General features: G+C 35.0%; 1 protein-coding gene across 2 annotated transcripts; it reads left to right on the forward strand.

Moving 5' to 3' along the window:
* The first annotated feature begins 1,796 nt into the window (after window positions 1-1,796).
* On the forward strand, window positions 1,797-16,930 carry LOC140989504 (ADP-ribosylation factor GTPase-activating protein AGD2-like). Of its 2 annotated transcripts, XM_073458709.1 has the most exons (20): window positions 1,801-1,964; window positions 2,074-2,150; window positions 3,982-4,082; window positions 4,771-4,841; window positions 5,188-5,250; window positions 5,889-5,933; window positions 6,602-6,667; window positions 7,677-7,724; window positions 7,827-7,922; window positions 8,005-8,046; window positions 9,168-9,383; window positions 10,071-10,202; window positions 10,847-11,065; window positions 11,803-11,886; window positions 11,982-12,251; window positions 13,497-13,618; window positions 14,010-14,097; window positions 14,560-15,014; window positions 16,058-16,190; window positions 16,768-16,930. In XM_073458709.1, exons 1-19 carry the CDS (start codon window positions 1,917-1,919, stop codon window positions 16,170-16,172), a joined length of 2,358 nt encoding a protein of 785 aa, XP_073314810.1. In that variant the 5' UTR covers window positions 1,801-1,916; the 3' UTR covers window positions 16,173-16,190; window positions 16,768-16,930. The 2 variants fall into 2 exon arrangements, with proteins under 2 accessions (XP_073314812.1, XP_073314810.1); XM_073458711.1 differs by lacking the exons at window positions 16,058-16,190; window positions 16,768-16,930 and having other exon boundaries at window positions 1,797-1,964; window positions 14,568-14,880.
* Window positions 16,931-17,156: the final 226 nt, after the last annotated feature.

Below are 17,156 nucleotides of genomic sequence, written 5' to 3' on the forward strand. Positions count from 1 at the left end.
AATGCGTCTTATGGATGTTGTTACAGCCTACTTATATGGATCACTTGATAGTAATATATATATGAAAATCCCTGAAGGATTTAAGATGCCTGAAGCACAAAGTTCAAAACCCAGAGAATGTTATTCTGTGAAATTACTAAGATCATTATATGGGTTGAAGCAATCCGGCAGAATGTGGTATAATAGGCTAAGTGATCACTTGATGAAAAAGGGATATGTAAATAATTCAATATGCCCTTGTGTTTTCATTAAGAAAACAACATCCGGATGCGTAATTATTGCTGTATATGTTGATGATTTAAACATCATTGGAACAAATAAGGAAATTCAAGAAGTTGTGTCATACTTGAAAGAAGAATTTGAAATGAAGGATCTTGGAAAAACCAAGTATTGTCTGGGTTTACAAATTGAACAAAAAGAATGTGGAATATTTGTTCACCAGACAAATTATACAGAAAAGATCCTTAAACGTTTTAATATGGACAAATCAAATCCTTTAAGTACTCCAATGGTTGTTAGATCATTAAACATAGAAAAGGATCCATTCCGTCCATGTGAAGATGATGAAGATATTCTTGGTCCAGAAGTACCATATCTAAGTGCTATCGGTGCCCTTATGTATCTTACAAATTGTACAAGGCCTGATATATCTTTTGCCGTAAATTTATTGGCAAGATTTAGCACATATCCAACAAAGAGACATTGGAACGGAATTAAACATATATTCCGTTATCTACGAGGAACGACAGACTTGGGACTTTTGTATTCAAAAGATGCTAATCCAAGTATAATTGGTTATGCCGATGCTGGATACTTATCTGATCCACACAAAGCACGTTCTCAAACTGGATATGTATTTACTCGTGGAGGCACTGCAATTTCTTGGCGTTCACAGAAACAAACACTTGTAACAACTTCATCAAATCATGCCGAGATTATTGCACTACATGAAGCAAGCCGTGAATGTGTGTGGTTAAAATCAATGACTCAACATATCCAAATCTCATGCGGATTATCATTCGACGAGAAGCCTGTGATACTATATGAAGATAATGCTGCATGTGTTGCTCAAATGAAAGAAGGATACATAAAAAGCGACAGAACTAAACATATTCCTCCTAAGTTCTTCGCATTCACCAAGGAGCTTGAGAAGAATAAATGTATTGATGTTCGTCACATTCAATCAAGTGAAAACTCATCAGATCTCTTCACAAAGGCACTTCCTACGACAATATTCAGAAAGCACATATATAATATTGGGATGCGCAATCTACGAAATTTGTGAAGAATTGTTCGTGTCAACATGAGGGGGAGTTTACGTGACTGCACTCTTTTTCCCTTACTATGGTTTTTATCCCAATGGGTTTTTCCTAGTAAGGTTTTTAACGAGGCAGTATAAAAACACGTAATGTATACAATCATTATGATCATCATCACAAGGGGGAGTGTTGAAAAATTATTTAAAAATGTGAAAAATATTTGTGTTGAAAATGTGAATGTTGAATGTTGAAAATTAGGTAAAATTAGGTGTTGAATATTGAAAATTAGTGTGTGATGATGTAGGTAATGATGTATTTTATTTTTGGATTATTTGTAAAAATTTTCTATAAATAGATCTCTCATTTGTGAAGAAAATCACAATTGAGTTGAGAGAAAAATATTATAAAGTGTGTAGTGTGATAATTTTGAGAGTTTGAGATTTTTACTTTTTACCGTAAATTTTTACTTTTTCACAACAATTCCATCACTTTTTCAATTATGAAGTCTATGCTTTTTATTTCTAGCTCCGCTCGGCTCCAGTCTCAATTTTTTATTTTTTAAGTTTCCATAACGGCGTCGTATAGACGGGGGAGATCACACTTGAACTCGATCTAAATCTCAGTTCACCAGGGATCTAAATCTGAACGAAGTAGAAAATGGCTTGGTTCATGAAGCTCGAGGATTCTCCCGCGTTCCAAAAACAGGTAATTTCTCTACATAATTCTTGTCTTTTTTTTTTTGGATTTATTCGTCACATTATTTCATTCACGCGACTCTTTTGTTTATTGTGTTGTATGTTGATTTGAAATTTAGGTGCGATCGATAGAGCACACGGCAGATGAGCTAAGAGATCGGTGCCAGAGGTTATATAAAGGCTGTAAGAAATATACGTGAGTACGCTTTGTTGAACAAGTCTTAATTCTGTGGCTCTGATGTTACTGCACAGCTAATGGCGAAGAATGTGATGCCTTCACATTTATTTTTTCTTGGAAAAATATGGTAGATTTGATCGTGTGGATCTTCTATCGATGGCTGAATGATTTTGACATGTATCACATGGATTTTGCTCAAGAAAGCTGCTCGCTTTTTCAAGACTTTAAAACTTTTGCTGTTTTCTCGTTGCTTTGTATTCTTAGTCAACTCTTTGTTCTTTTTTCCCCGTGTTTAGTTCAGGAAAAAGTCTATTTGCCGTTCTATGGACCTATTATTCCATCATAGTCTGAGAGAGATTCCAATCTCACTTTCTTGAATTTTGTGTCAATATTTTTCTTTTTTCATTCTTAAATTGTTGGAATATTCTTGCAATGAAAACTATCAATTAAGTAAATTACTTAAGACAGGAGTAAATTGAAAACTGTCTCTATTGTCTTCTACTGGACTTTATGCCCATGATACGACCAATGTATTTGTTTTTTTCATCTCGCTGATGCATAAGTTCATCTTCACTTATGATTTTGCTGAGAAAATTACTTTGGCACTGGTGAAATTGGCTCCAAACTGAAAATGGATTCTAGTAGTTAAGGAGAGGATAGGAAAGTTAATCTACGCTTGCTTTATTAAGAAGAAATGAAAGACAAGCTTGGCATGGTTTTCCTTGTACACAAGTTAAATTACCTTCATCATAGTTCAGGTCCTCTTTATGTGATAAACCAATTTTCCTGGGTATGGAAGTCTTAAGTATATGGTTGGCTCACCCACATCTGCTAAATGGCCAATTGTCTCGGTCTAGGCCCATGGGTGGAACCCACAAGTGAGACTTTAGCTTCTTGGGTTTGTCTTATAGCTATTTACATTTGTTCTTGTTTTCGGATAGTAGTAATCCTAGTTTTCTTGGCAAGCTCATTTCATCCATGGTAAGGCGACTCTAAACTGATCTCATGTGAGAATCCAGTTCAATGGATTTTGCTAGAAACTAGTTCACATTTATCCTTTTTTCGAAAAGTATCAATAGATGTTGCTATCTGAACTCTTCCAACTCACTTAAAAACTTGTCCAAACTCCATCCAAAAGTTGATAAGCAACACCGTAAGTCCGTAACAGTAACTGAGTTCACATCCATATAACATAAGATCTCATCAGTCTTTTCCACTTTGCTAACCTAGGATGGTGAAGTGGCATGGGCCATTGTTTGGTAGCAAAAGAATATGATGTATTTGAATCAGGTGCATTCTAACATCCCATCCAAAATTTGTTGTAGGAAAAAGGAGCGACTTTTAAGATCTTGGTAGTTGCTACTTCATGAAAGCGGTTTTTTTAACTTTGTTTTTAGCATGTGATTACTAGCGACCTTTTAGATCTCCACGGTTGCTACATGTGTATCCTAGAAACTTATTAAATGTTTGAGCATCCATGCTCAAGTTTATTTGCAATGTGATGGAGTTGGATACTTCTTTCTTCCATCAATTGTCACAATATGATATTGGTCAATCTTAGTGGCACAGGCAGCACAAATAATAAAAATATGGGATCTGCAAGATATGTAAATTATAATTTATTACTTTGATTTATTTCGCTTCAGCATGTTTATGTATAGTATTGCAGGGGCATACATCTGGTAATGTATGATAGGGGCACTTTTTATTCTTACACCCAACATGTTGACAAACTAATATACCTGAGAAAGAAAAATTATGAAATGATACTTACTTTTTTGATTTGTAAGATTTTATGGATATAGCTTTTCAAAATTGATACATTAGATAATGCGTTTTTATGATCCAGAGAGGTTCTTGGAGAAGCTTGCAATGGAGACATGGGTTTTGCTGAATCATTAGAAGCATTTAGCGGTGGCCTTGATGACCCTCTTGGTATTTCCATTGGAGGTACTAAGTGGCATATTTATAAATATTTTTCTGCATCAATGCTCTAGTTTGGAATGGGAGTTAAGAGTTGAAGTTGATCAAATTGCTTTTGATTGTCATTTTGAAAATTTTAAAATTTTCAAATGGTTCTAATTTCCAAAATAGTATAATGCAGGACTTTTTCTTTCGTTCATGGAGTATCTATTGGTTTTAAATTTTTTTGGTCTTGCTATCTGCTGAAGTTTGATGAAAGGCTTGTACACGACATGCTCACTTTCGTTGAATCAGATTAGTGTAAGTTTGGGCATTTGCCCGTAAAGTTTGTATCAACAGTGGATGTTTTTGTCAAAACTGTGTCACAAACCCTTGTACGGCATTGAGCACCCAGACTATCAGCCTGCGAGTCTTACCACTCACCGTATGAATGAGTTTTAACTCACTCGAGCCGAAAAACACACTTCAACAATTTGTAAATAAAGCATGTGAAATTTACTAGTCAAAGCCCAAACTTGCACTAATCTGAATCCAACATTTTCTGGAGTTATTTTTCATTTTTGCTTCTCTTCACTTGTTTGACTCCTGTGATTTGGAAACCACCAAAATCTTAACATCAGATAGAGTTCAATGGAGAATGGGGATTCGTAAAGCATACCGTAATTTGGAATTAAGACTTGGTATAATATTGATATTTCTCTTTGCATGTCAACAGGTCCAGTCGTATCAAAATTTACCAACACATTACGTGAGCTTTCTACGTACAAGGAATTTCTTCGTTCTCAAGTGAGTTTGTTGCATTTGAAAATGTATGAACGTTCATACAACTCTTTGATTTTAGTCACCATGTTTTCACGAGTTAATCACCCTCTTCATGTGCCACTATATTGGAAAGTTAGTCTCATTTTACTTCCTCTTACTCTTTAGCCTCCGTGGTATAATATTATATAGTTGTGTGAAACTAAATATATCCATTGAAATTTGGTCTAGCTTGACGATGGCTCATCTTGAGAAGCTTGATTGTTAACCATTGAGTTTAATCCTATTTTGAGAAAATATATTCTAATCTTGTACTACAAATTTTATTTGAAGGCTTTTTCCTCTGAAAATATGATAAATTTCTTGTCTGCAGGTTGAGCATGTTCTTGTCGATCGACTGTCTCAGTTTTTGACCACTGATTTGCAAGGTGCAAAGGTGGGTTGGTTGATAAAGCCGTAGTAAGCCAAAGAATCACCACTTTTAGATAATCTTGAAATATTGGATTTGAAATTTCATTTGGCACGCCATGAGAAAAATTTAATCCTTATTAATTTTACTTTTCTTTTCTTTTTGGTCGTGATTGATGTATTATTTGCTTCTCTGCTTGGTGGTTTCGACAATTTAAGAGGCATATGTGATTTAACCTTTTTGTTATGGGCATTAACATAGATAAAACAAGCAATAAACATGATCACACATCAAATTGAATGTCAGAACAGTATTTTTTTAAGAAAAAATAATTGTGCTCATAATTCTGAGGAAGTTTAATCTTTTAAACCACATATAGGGTGGTATTTTTACAAGACTATTCAAATGAGACAAATGCAGATAATGCAAACTTGGTTTCATGTGCATGCGATGGCACTCATATGGCAGGTTTGCTATTTTAAGCAGCTAAAAGTTGTCATTTGGTTATTTTCGATGTTTTTGCCTCTAGTTCTCCTTCTCCCTATGCAGCTCTTTGTCAATGATGTCATGATTGCATGGTTTGGCATCTCTCTCTGGAAAACATACGTGAGAAAATATAATTTTCTGTATCATGTTGTGTGATAATTATCATTTGTCTCCTGTAGGAGTCGCGTCGCAGATTCGACAAGGCCATGGGATCATACGATCAGGTATTTATGCTTCTGCTGGTAAAGAATTCTAAATTAGATCATCAGTCATTGGTTTAAGATTCTAAATCCAATAATAGAATATATTGAGGAATTATGACTGGAAAAATAATTTAACCTACACTCAACTTAATTACTTGAGAATTCAACTCTGATTCTAGATACCCTTAGTTTATGCTGCTTAGGAAAGTAACTTTTCGCTTATGAAAGGAGGATGAAAGTATCTTACTTTAGTTAGCCCCTGACAGAATCTATCTGCAATGAATTCCCGTTGTGGAGTCTTTCCTGTCTTCTCAGCCATGCATATCTTGGTTTAAGTGAGTATGACTAACATTGGATTTTGAAATAGCTGGGAGGTAATGAAGAGAGAAATTCGCAGCACATGGTTTATGTGGTTTAGCTCAAGGGGCTACATCCTTGAAACAAATGCCCCATGAACGAAAATGATGTTGATGTCTCTTAGTTTGAAGAACAATAACTACAATGATAAATATTAAATGTTCAAAATCAAATCAAACCCCGGTTCAGTTAATCGAATCCCTGATTTATGGGGATGTGTCGAGTAAAACTTATCGTTTTTTGTCTTGTTTGATCTAATTTTTGAATCATGCTGGTTTCCTGTTTCATGACACATGAGCTACTTTATATTTCGTACGATCTTGTGGTGCCAGGCACGAGAGAAGTTTTCTTCTTTAAAGAAGACCACTCGGGATGAAGTTGTTGCTGAACTAGAAGAAGTATATTTCAATTCCATTCCATATTTTTTTTTTACCATGACTGAGTTTGTCGAGTAATTAGTGTAGCTTTGAAGCTTATTATTGTCCATAATATAATATTTACCACCTTGCTTGTTGAATTTACGTTCTGATTTGCATTGATCATTACAATTAATTTCATTTTTAACAGTATCTTTATTTTATCCTCGTTCTCTGATTTCCTAATAGCATGCCAAAGGTCCCATGATATACCCAAACTCTGGATGACTGTTGTAACTTGTGATGCCATGCATATCATTTGGAGCTATTGTTAATATTTTCTTTATTATGCTCATATAACGTAAAATTTGAAACTGTTTGTTCCAATAGTTTGAACTTATGGAGGCGGTACAATAGTATTTCTATACTGTAACAGGTCTCGCACATGCAAGTTAGATCGGATATCAGATAAAGAAGACCATCCGACCAATTTAATATAATACAATACATGGGATTTTTATGCTCCTGGGGTCTTGAACATTTGACCTCCTAACTCTGATACCATATTGAAATAGTTCATTCCAAAAGCTCAATCTTGGAGGACGCATACAACCAATAGTTTATGCTTTGACTGTGAATCACCACTTAGATGTCATTGAGATATTCATGTTACGTTTTGTTGTGAATGATTGTGAAATCAAATATTTCTTTGTTGGTGGTGCCGGGCAAATTAATTTGATATTCTATTGCCTCTGCTTGATGCATCAAACTAGTTTTTGACATTTGACCATTTTTGGCAAGTTTCAAATTCCTTGGACATGTCATGCTATGCTTGAAAATTTTGTGGTGTCATGGTCTGTGGTCTTTTTTCTTTCTTGTATCAATCAAATGTAATAATTTATGTCTGGCCTTTTTTATTTGTGTTTGAAACTGTAATGCAAGCTTCTATTAGAACTATCTCAAACTATGTTGAATAAATTTTCCTTTCCATTGTATGATATTGTCTTTTTTCCCTATAACTTTGGAAACTTATCTGGTCATTATGTGGTAGGAGCTGCAAAATTCGAAGTCAACATTCGAGAGAAGCCGCTTTAATTTGGTACCAGTGATGCGATAATGATTCTTTCTTCATGTTGTATTTTTTTTTTTGCAATCCAACTTTTAAGTTGAAATTACGTTTCCCTGATATTAAGAATTTCAGGTAAATGCGCTCATGAATATTGAAGCAAAAAAGAAATTTGAGTTCTTGGAATCATTTAGTGCAATCATGGATGCTCATCTGAGATATTTTAAATTGGTGTGTTTTTCAGTTACGTATTTGAAATCTTTTAAAATGATTGATGACACATGTCCATCTAAGTCATCGCTTTACTGTTTAGGGTTATGACTTATTGAGCCAAATGGAGCCTTTCATTCACCAGGTACATCAGTAATTTCTATCTTCTTGTGTAAATATTGCTTTGAGTGAAGAAGATATGATTGCACGTGTGACTCAGGAGCTAGTGACTTGCAGAAAATTAAGGAATAGTAACATTGGCTGCATGCTTGCAACATTTGAAAAATAAGCAAAATTGATACTACCCCAAACAAGAAGTGTTGGGACTGGTAAATCAAATTTAAGGCGATTTTACTGTTCTTAATATTTTGTTCCTCCGTGTATTCTTTGGTTCTGATAAAATATATTTTTCTCTCTCTATGCTGTTTAAATTTTATCTTTGATGCCGTACATATGTTTTAGGGCAATATTTTGATTGTTTTATGAGTGTGTTCGATGGACTAACAGGTTGGTTTAACCTATTCTCAAAGAAATTGCTATTGAAGTTCATTATGTTGGTTTCTTGCTTGCAATCCCTTTCCCGTGGGCTCTATTGGCCTTGGAAATTGTGAGGCAGCTCTCAATTGTTGAAGGAATACCAAGAATACGTGTTTTAAAGGGAGTAGTTGTGATGTCCTCGGTTTATTGTCGGCAAAGTTTGTATAAGTGTAACAGTGGCTTAATTAATTTCTTCAAAAATTTGGGTTACCCACTTTGGTAATGTGAAGTGATTGCTAGTAGATATCACTGCACTTTACTCACCCTTGTGGCCCTTATTCCCATGGTTTCGGGGTGTGATGTGGTGCCAGCTTTACCTTGTGGCCCTTATTCCCATGGTCTCGGGGTGCGATGTGGTGCCAGGTTTATGCTTTTGCTCGTATAAATTTTTTATTGTGATAGACTCGCGAATATTGACTCAAGCAGTTGAAATATTTCTGATTAGATGAATCTAATTATTTAATGAATCTAGTTATTTACCAACTTTTTTCATTATAATGCTTACTTTGATCAACTGCTGATCATATTAAGCATTCTGCTAATGGTGAAATTTTTGTGATGAATAGCATATTTGTAGCTATGATTTGCCTTTTTCTTTTGAGTTATTGTGCTTTTCAACGCCCTTTTGTTTAGAAAAAGGTTTGCAATAAAGCAGTAAATTATGACTGCAGATTCTATTAGTTTCTTCCAAATGGTGTATCTGATTCCTTGTTTTTGCTACAAGTTCAGGTTTTGACTTATGCGCAACAATCAAAGGAGCAGGTAAATATTGAACAAGATAGACTCGCAAAAAGGATTCAGGAGTTTAGGACACAATCAGAGCTGGCTCAGACGCAGGCATCCAATAATTTGGCAGCTTCTGCAAGTGCCATGGGCACAAATGCATTTGGTATGAGTGCTTACAAAAGCATGGAGGCAATCATGCAGTCTACTACAAAAGGTGAGGTGAGTTATTTTTTGCAAAGGTTTTAGTTTGCCCTCTGATTGATGAAGGATTGCATTTCCATTGGCACAAGGTTCAAGAATATGGCTTGTTACATTTCCATCCCATTTGTCTTGATAAAAAATATGCTAATTGAATTGCAATAACTGCGACTAGGAACAGATAAAAACAACTGAAACAGTATGAGGTGGCCAGCGAAAGGAAGTTGGATGCACAATTTTTGCACTAAAAAATAGTTTGTGCTTACGGTAATCTATTTTTAAATTTCGGTAAAAGTTTAGATTGGATCAAGATGGTGATGTGTAAAGTCTGTGACCAAGACTAAGGCACTGAAGCATTGGTAATTAGAACTTGGAAAAGCATTTAGGTGGTTGGAAGTTTGTTAAAGTCGAGTAGCTAGGCTAAATTTTATAGATGTCACTGCTGCCTGCCAAGGCATACGTTTCCAAGTAGGAGTTCAAATGTTCTCTGTGCATTTTTAGAACTGCATAAATTTTCCATACTGGATGAGTAGTGAATTTTATGGCACATTCTAAGATTAAAAGGATTTTATTCATTGTGGAAACAAGGAAGAATTGTTTGATGTCATGGATAATTTTATTCCTTAAAATTTAGGAAATCAAAATTCCTGACAGTCTATACAGATGACTAGAATCCAGTGGTTTATGAAATTTCATTCGTTCTTATAGGTTCAAACAATCAAGCAGGGGTATCTTTTGAAAAGATCTTCAAGCCTGAGAGCAGATTGGAAAAGGAGATTCTTTATACTTGACAGTCTGGGGAATTTGTATTATTACCGAAACAAAGGTGCCAAACCAGGGGTAAGCTATAATTTTATATCAGGTCAATTTGGTTACTTGCATTTCTGATAGATCAACTTGTATTGCCTTTGTATCCGTCCACTAATGGAGCATAATTGTTATTTTTCTTTGAACTTCTCATTGGGCCTTAAAATGCATTGTCGCTATTACCATTATTTTATGGCTGCTAGGCTTTTTAACCTGTTGGGAATTTCTATAACTTTGTGTCCTTTTAACTTTCTAGAACCTCAAACCCTTGAGAAACTTAATTGATGTACCGCAACAAGAATCTTAAACCATTTAAAAACCACAAATAATCTGTGAATCGCCATTGTAATTCTCTCCTCTTTATAGGATCTTCCATGATTGTCTTAGTTTTGACCTTTGATAGAACACTATATATTACTGATGTATTGTGTTCTAGCTAATTGCTCTTTGGGTTAAGTTTACTGTTTGCCAATGGAACTTTAGATCTTGGCCTTTGCTGATGATAGTTCTTCAATAAGTCATCATCTTTCAAAGTTTCCCTCACAATGAATATCTTCGCATGAAACCTATTGAGGAAACCATGAGTAATTTTGTTTAGTTGGCAAAAAAAGTATAGTTGTGGATTATAACCTTCTTCAAACGATGGATGAAATGAGCCTACTTACTCTGTTTCACAGGGTTCTCCCTCACTTCATTCTGCCCATACGTCAGAACATAATAGTCGAGTATTTGGTAAATTCCGGTCTCGCCACCGTCAAGCATCATCAGTTGGTGACGAAAGTTTAGGATGTAGTACTGTTGATTTGCGCACCTCCACAATTAAGATTGATGCAGAGGATACCGATCTACGTCTTTGCTTCAGAATAATCTCTCCATCAAAAACTTACACCTTGCAGGTAATATACTTTTGCATAAAAAGATTCTTTAGGTAACACCTTGTGGAATTCAATTGTTACCATTTTTCAAGTAATATATTTTCTTTCTGTATGATTGTATATGGTTATTGTTTTTTTTTTTTTAACTTTATTTCCTGATATTTTATCTCAAGTAAATCTAAATTACATGAAGAAATAAATATGTTAAATCTAAATTTTGACCTTTTTTCTTTGCACGCGGTAATTTATATGCTGATATTACATCCACGGATGCAAATTCGTCGAAGTAAGTCACTGACACATATTGTATAGCTTTTTCAAACAACCAATACTCCATGTCAATATCTGTTCACCAGATAGATATGGTATCAAACTTCAACCATGCAGAAAAAATTCTCAGTGACCAAGACGTGTCTCTACAATGTACATTTTCAATATTAGGTGTGACATTGTCGAGCTTTGTCAAACAAACAATACCTCATGTCAATATCTGTTCACTAGATAGATATGGTATTGGACCTTAACCATTAAGAAAAAAATTCTCACTGACCAAGACGTGTCTCTATAATGTACAGTTCCAATATTAGGTTTGATAACATTATGCAAAGTTGTCTTCATTATCGGTATCCAGAAACTTGCATCTATTATATCTTACATGTTCCAAGTTTTAATTCCCCTCCCTATTTATTTGCCAGAATTTTGGAAGTATAATGTTTAGATTACCCACTAAAACATCCTTTCTAAGTTGTTCTGGATAGGCCGAAAATGAAGCTGATAGAATTGATTGGATGAACAAAATAACAGGAGTTAGTACATCCCTCTTGACCTCCCACTTGCAGCAGGTCTGCTTTGTTCTTTGCTCGGCTTTGTGGAGAAATTGGCTGAAATTGTTGAGAGAAATCATGTTCTAACAAAATTTCATTTGCATAACTGGCAGTTAGATGTCACAAGAAATGATAATGCTAAAAATCGCGATCCCTATGGTGCGCCTATTACTTCTCTGCTTGACACCGATGGAAGTATGTCAGATGCCACGAGAGTCGATCAAGTTAATTTTGTTCCTAAGATTCTGAGGGAAATTTCTGGTAATGACCTATGCGCTGATTGTTCCGCTTCTGAACCTGATTGGGCATCTCTGAATCTTGGCATCCTAATGTGCATTGAGTGCTCTGGCGTTCATCGCAATCTTGGTGTTCACATTTCTAAGGTATAGTTTATTTTAACACAATGGAATTTAGAAGACATCTCTGCTATTTCTTATTATGTTTGTATGTTTACCTAAGATTTTGGTTTTTTATTCTTGTATATCATTTGCCAAGTTGTTCCTTTATCATTCTCTTTTATGTTTTTATTTTTAAATCAAATATGTAGAAAGTAGAGAACTTGAGATGTGTGTGTATCATTTGATATGTCATTGATGAAAAATGCAAGCACATTTACATTTAAGAGGAAACAAATCAAATCAAATTCTCAAAGTAATTACAAAAATTCTAATTAAATCAAGCTAAATATGAATGATATATTTTCCAACAGTTCCTTCTAGCTTCTGTATAATAGTGTGTATGGATGATTATTGGACTATACTCTGAAAGTAAAAGAATTTGAATGACGATAATTCCATGAAAGTTGCAAACATTCAGTAGTATTCACTGAGCACCTAAGTCAAACGGTAACTTTGTTATTGACCAACTAATATTTAGTGGTATCCAATCTCTTGGTCCCTGGCTCCCAGTGGAAAGGAAAAAGAATTTCACGCTTTTCCTTTCAGAATGGGAGGATTAGTGGAATCCTATTAATTGTAGGTTTCTCCAGACTTCCGGAAAAAACACGAAACGATAAGGAGCTTGAATTATAGAGACTATCTTATAGGAGATGGATTTAAAGCTTACTATGAGTGAGAGTGAATATATGAATTTCCACTTTAATGCTACTAGGAGTTTGAGGGAAAAGTAATGTTGGGTGGAGTTTGTGCCTAAGTCAAATTAATTTCGGTTGTCTTGGATCCATTCCAAGGATGGTAACATTGGATGTCTGAGTGTATATAATGTAACAAACTATGATGGAGGAAGTGAAATATGCATTAGAAGATTTATATAACCTCAAAGTGACTCTAAAATTGAAAAAATAGGTTCAGTGCTCAGTTACTTATCCTGCTTATGATATACGACAATGAATATTGGGCTACCGAAAGACATCATATTGAAAAAAAAATAAGTTTTTTTGATATGCTAATGTTAATTTTAGGAACTGCTTTGGAACTAAGGAGTTTGAAAAATGGCTTACTTCTATGGTAGCTCGTGTGGCATAAAACCACAATTTAATGTTCAAATTTGTGGTATTTATTTATCATACTTGTATAAGGGCTATGTATGCATGATTAAGAATGTGCTTGGATTTAAATTTCTATTACTTAATGTTAAGAGTTGACGATCTTTTTTCCTTGAACCTCTAGGTCAGATCGGTCACATTAGATGTGAAAGTTTGGGAGCCTGTTGTTTTGGACTTATTTCGGGCTCTGGGAAATTCATATTGTGATTCTGTATGGGAGGAGTTGCTTCCACCGCACAACTTCATGTATGTTCCTTGAATCTTCTGTGAATAAAGGAGCTACCTCTGTTGCAAGCAATACCAAGCTTCAGGGGTCACCTTGGAGTCTATGCTAGCATAGATCACTATAAACCAAAAATAGTAGTAATAAAAAAAGGAAATGTAAATTCATGTCTGCTGACTGGCTGACTTTTAATTTTCAAGTTCATCTTTTTTATATCACAATCAAATGTGATGGAGATGAAAATCAATAACTGCATGTTGACAGTTTTATAGATTCATCAATTGCTGTTCTTGCATCTTTTCATGCAATTGCATCAATTAAATTTAGTCAATTTTCCTCCAGTGCTTTTGATTTAATGATTTTGAGCTAGAACAGTATCCATTGCCTTCTACTAAATGAAACTATCATATGCAGAAAACAGGAGTCTGAAGCCATATCTTCTGTTACCAAACCAAGCCCTGGGGATGGATTTCATCAAAAGGAGACGTACATTCAAGCAAAGGTACATGTTTTGAAAATTCTGATCGTACTACCTTCTACAATTTGGTTTTCTATTGTTTTTTTTTTAATTGCTGTACAAATTTCTTATTGCTTAATTAAGATTAATTCTTTAATTAAGATTAATTCTGTTAAAAAGTTTGTTGCTTTTGATTTCTCCCTTGGCTTCTTCGCACGAGGATTCTTACTGGCTACAGCCTATGTTTGGTGTGGGGGTATAGAAAGTGGATTGGTTTTTGAGCTCTTTTGGTTACATTTGCGCAGACAAAATGATTTTTTGAAATTTCATCCATCATCAACTACTATCTCGATATTATATTCCCTGCCACAGAATATTCCAAGATAATTAACCTGTGAAAATCGAAGATGTTTGACAAGCTTCTTTGACTTTACACACCGTTCGTGTAAATTTCTTCTTACTTTGACTTTTGCCAGAAAATCATAACACATTTTGACTGGTATTCAGTATGTTAGAAAACTGTTTATAAACAAAGAAGCCACGTCAGCAAAGGATATTTTACCTTCTACAATCTGGGAAGCAGTTAAGGCCAACAATCTGAGAGAGGTGTACCGCATCACTGCAGCATCCAGCATTAATGTAGTAAACATCACCTATGAAGATGTAATTGGTTGTGAAATGAACCTTGGTGAACCAAGTCCTCAACAAAGTTTTCATCGTTTCGAAAAGAAAGAACTCGACCCAGCAACCTGTGAGAAGATCAATTCATCAAATGATCCAGGAAACTGCCTTCAGGGATGTTCATTATTACATCTAGCGTGCCATGGTGGGAATCTGGTTATGCTTGAGCTTTTATTGCAGTTAGGTGCTGATATAAACAAGTGTGACTTCCATGGAAGAACTCCTTTGCTACATTGCATATTGAAAGGAAACAATGAGCTTGCAAAGCTTTTGCTTAGAAGGTAAAATCACTTTTGATCGACTCTTTCGGTCTCAAATCTATGTACTATTTACTTGTGCCACTTTCAAAAGATATCTAGGCATGCATCTTTTGAGGATAATAGTTCCTAGAGATGTAAGTGTCAGGCATTGTGAAAAGTATGATATTCTGTCTCCCATGACTTCGAAAACCTAGTGTGCTAAAACCCTATATGTTTCTTAAAGTTGGTATTAGGTGACCTTTGTTGCCTGATTTATGGGTGAACTTTGTTTTGATACTCTTTCCTGATATTTGATTGAAACCTGTACAGAATGTTGATACATGAAATCTAACCCTAAATGATTATTTGACATTTGAATGTTGTTCCTTTTTTTATATTTTTAAGTGATACTAAAATAGATGGTTCTTTTCTGATAATCGAAGCCGACCCGTGCTATTATTTTTTATCGGAATGAATAGAGTGATAGAAGGGAGTTAGGAGGTTGTCTCGGTGTAACTCCTCCGCACATCCTCAACTCCTAAGCTCATTCCTAGCTCCTTGGCTTATCCAACACTCGTTAGCGCACCTCCTAGCTTCCTTCCTTGCCCATCACACCTCATAGCTCGCCTCCACACCTGTCATGCCTCGTAGCTCACTTCCGCACTTGCCACACCTCACAGCTCTTCTCCACCACCCTTGGCTAGACATAGCACAACTCCAACTACTTAACCCACCCTCCAACTCCCAACTCCTAACTCCTCAGCACACTTCTTAGCAGCTTGGCGCACCTCTAGCTCCTTAACACACCTCCTAGAGCCTTGGCACACCTTCATCCCCTTGGCACTCCTCCTAACACCTTGGCACGCCTCCAGCTTCTTAAAACTCCTCCTAGCACCTTGGACACCTCCAATCCCTTAATACTCGTCCTAGCACTTTGGCGATACCCCAGCCCCTTAGCGCACCTCCATGCGCCAAGAAACAAAAAATATACTTCCGTATTGTGTAATTCTGTAACTTCCTGTTCTTTGCAGCTAATGGTAGCGTTTATCTGATCATGTTATATTGTGCCTGATTTGTTGTATTAGAGGCGCATGTGTGTCTATAAAGGATGCTGCAGGATTCACAGCTTTGGAAAGGACTATGGAAAAGGGAGCAATAACTGATGAGGAGCTTTTCATCTTGCTCGCAGAAAATGAGTAACGTGCAGGCAATCTTCGAGTAAGTAATACTTTCGCTAAATCTTCACTGTTTAGGCCATCTGTCTCTAATTTTACTCTGACTAAAGTTTAACTATGCGAATTATGCAGCGTTAATCTCTTTCATTATAAATTTCAGAAATTAATTTTGTTTATATCCCTGTACATGAACTGGATGTATAATATGACGCCGCATAAAGAAATTGGATCTAGAGATTATTAAATTTTATTCAAAAATCTTGTCACCAACCAAAGTGTCTCTTATGGTTTGTCTACTGCAGAGGTGTTATCCCTTAAAAATAATGAGCTTACTTGAGTCTTTTTTAAATTTAAAACGGATCGGCTGACCTGGTTTACGAATATATTCTAACTCTCAAGATGATGGTCCTATATCGATAAAATATTCATTTGAAAATTAATACATTTTTGCAATATAGACATCATATATTTTCTGTTAGTTCCATTAAAATTTGCTGAAATCGCCACTACTTTCCCCAAATAAACTTCTGTGTGGATGCAACCTCTAGCAGGCACCTGTGATTGCTAATATTCTTTATATTTCATCTTTTCAACTCTGAACGTAAATTTTTTGTGTGTAGATCGAGGAACGGACACTGAACATGTAAGTGTGGAAGGTTCATTTTCTCGTATCTCTACATCACAGGTAGACTATAAACCAAGCCATTCATATTTTGTTCAGTCTATAGCTTTTCATTGAATTTAGACATTTTGTTAACNTAAAGGTGTGATAATATATAATTTTTGAATAGTGATAATGATAAAATTGTATATTAACCATAATACCCTTGAATTGTTTTTTTCAATATAATATGAAATTAAAATGAGTGAAAGTTTAATAATTAATATAATATTTAAAATTTTATTATATTTTTTATAAATCAATTTCATATATTTTTATTATTTTTAATCATTTTAAATAAAATAAATTGTAATGCAAATCTATCTTAAATTAAATTTTTATAAATTT

Source organism: Primulina huaijiensis, chromosome 12 (assembly GCF_012295235.1).
Source record: "Primulina huaijiensis isolate GDHJ02 chromosome 12, ASM1229523v2, whole genome shotgun sequence".
Lineage (NCBI taxonomy): Eukaryota > Viridiplantae > Streptophyta > Magnoliopsida > Lamiales > Gesneriaceae > Primulina > Primulina huaijiensis.

What these genes read in the sequence shown, in the direction of transcription:
- LOC140989504 (XM_073458709.1), top strand. Translation starts at nt 1,917, where the DNA reads ATGGCTTGGTTCATGAAGCTCGAGGATTCTCCCGCGTTCCAAAAACAG. An exon ending in CAAAAACTTACACCTTGCAG is followed by an intron (nt 11,066 to 11,802) that starts GTAATATACTTT and finishes TGTTCTGGATAG; the next exon opens with GCCGAAAATGAAGCTGATAG. An exon ending in TGACCTCCCACTTGCAGCAG is followed by an intron (nt 11,887 to 11,981) that starts GTCTGCTTTGTT and finishes CATAACTGGCAG; the next exon opens with TTAGATGTCACAAGAAATGA.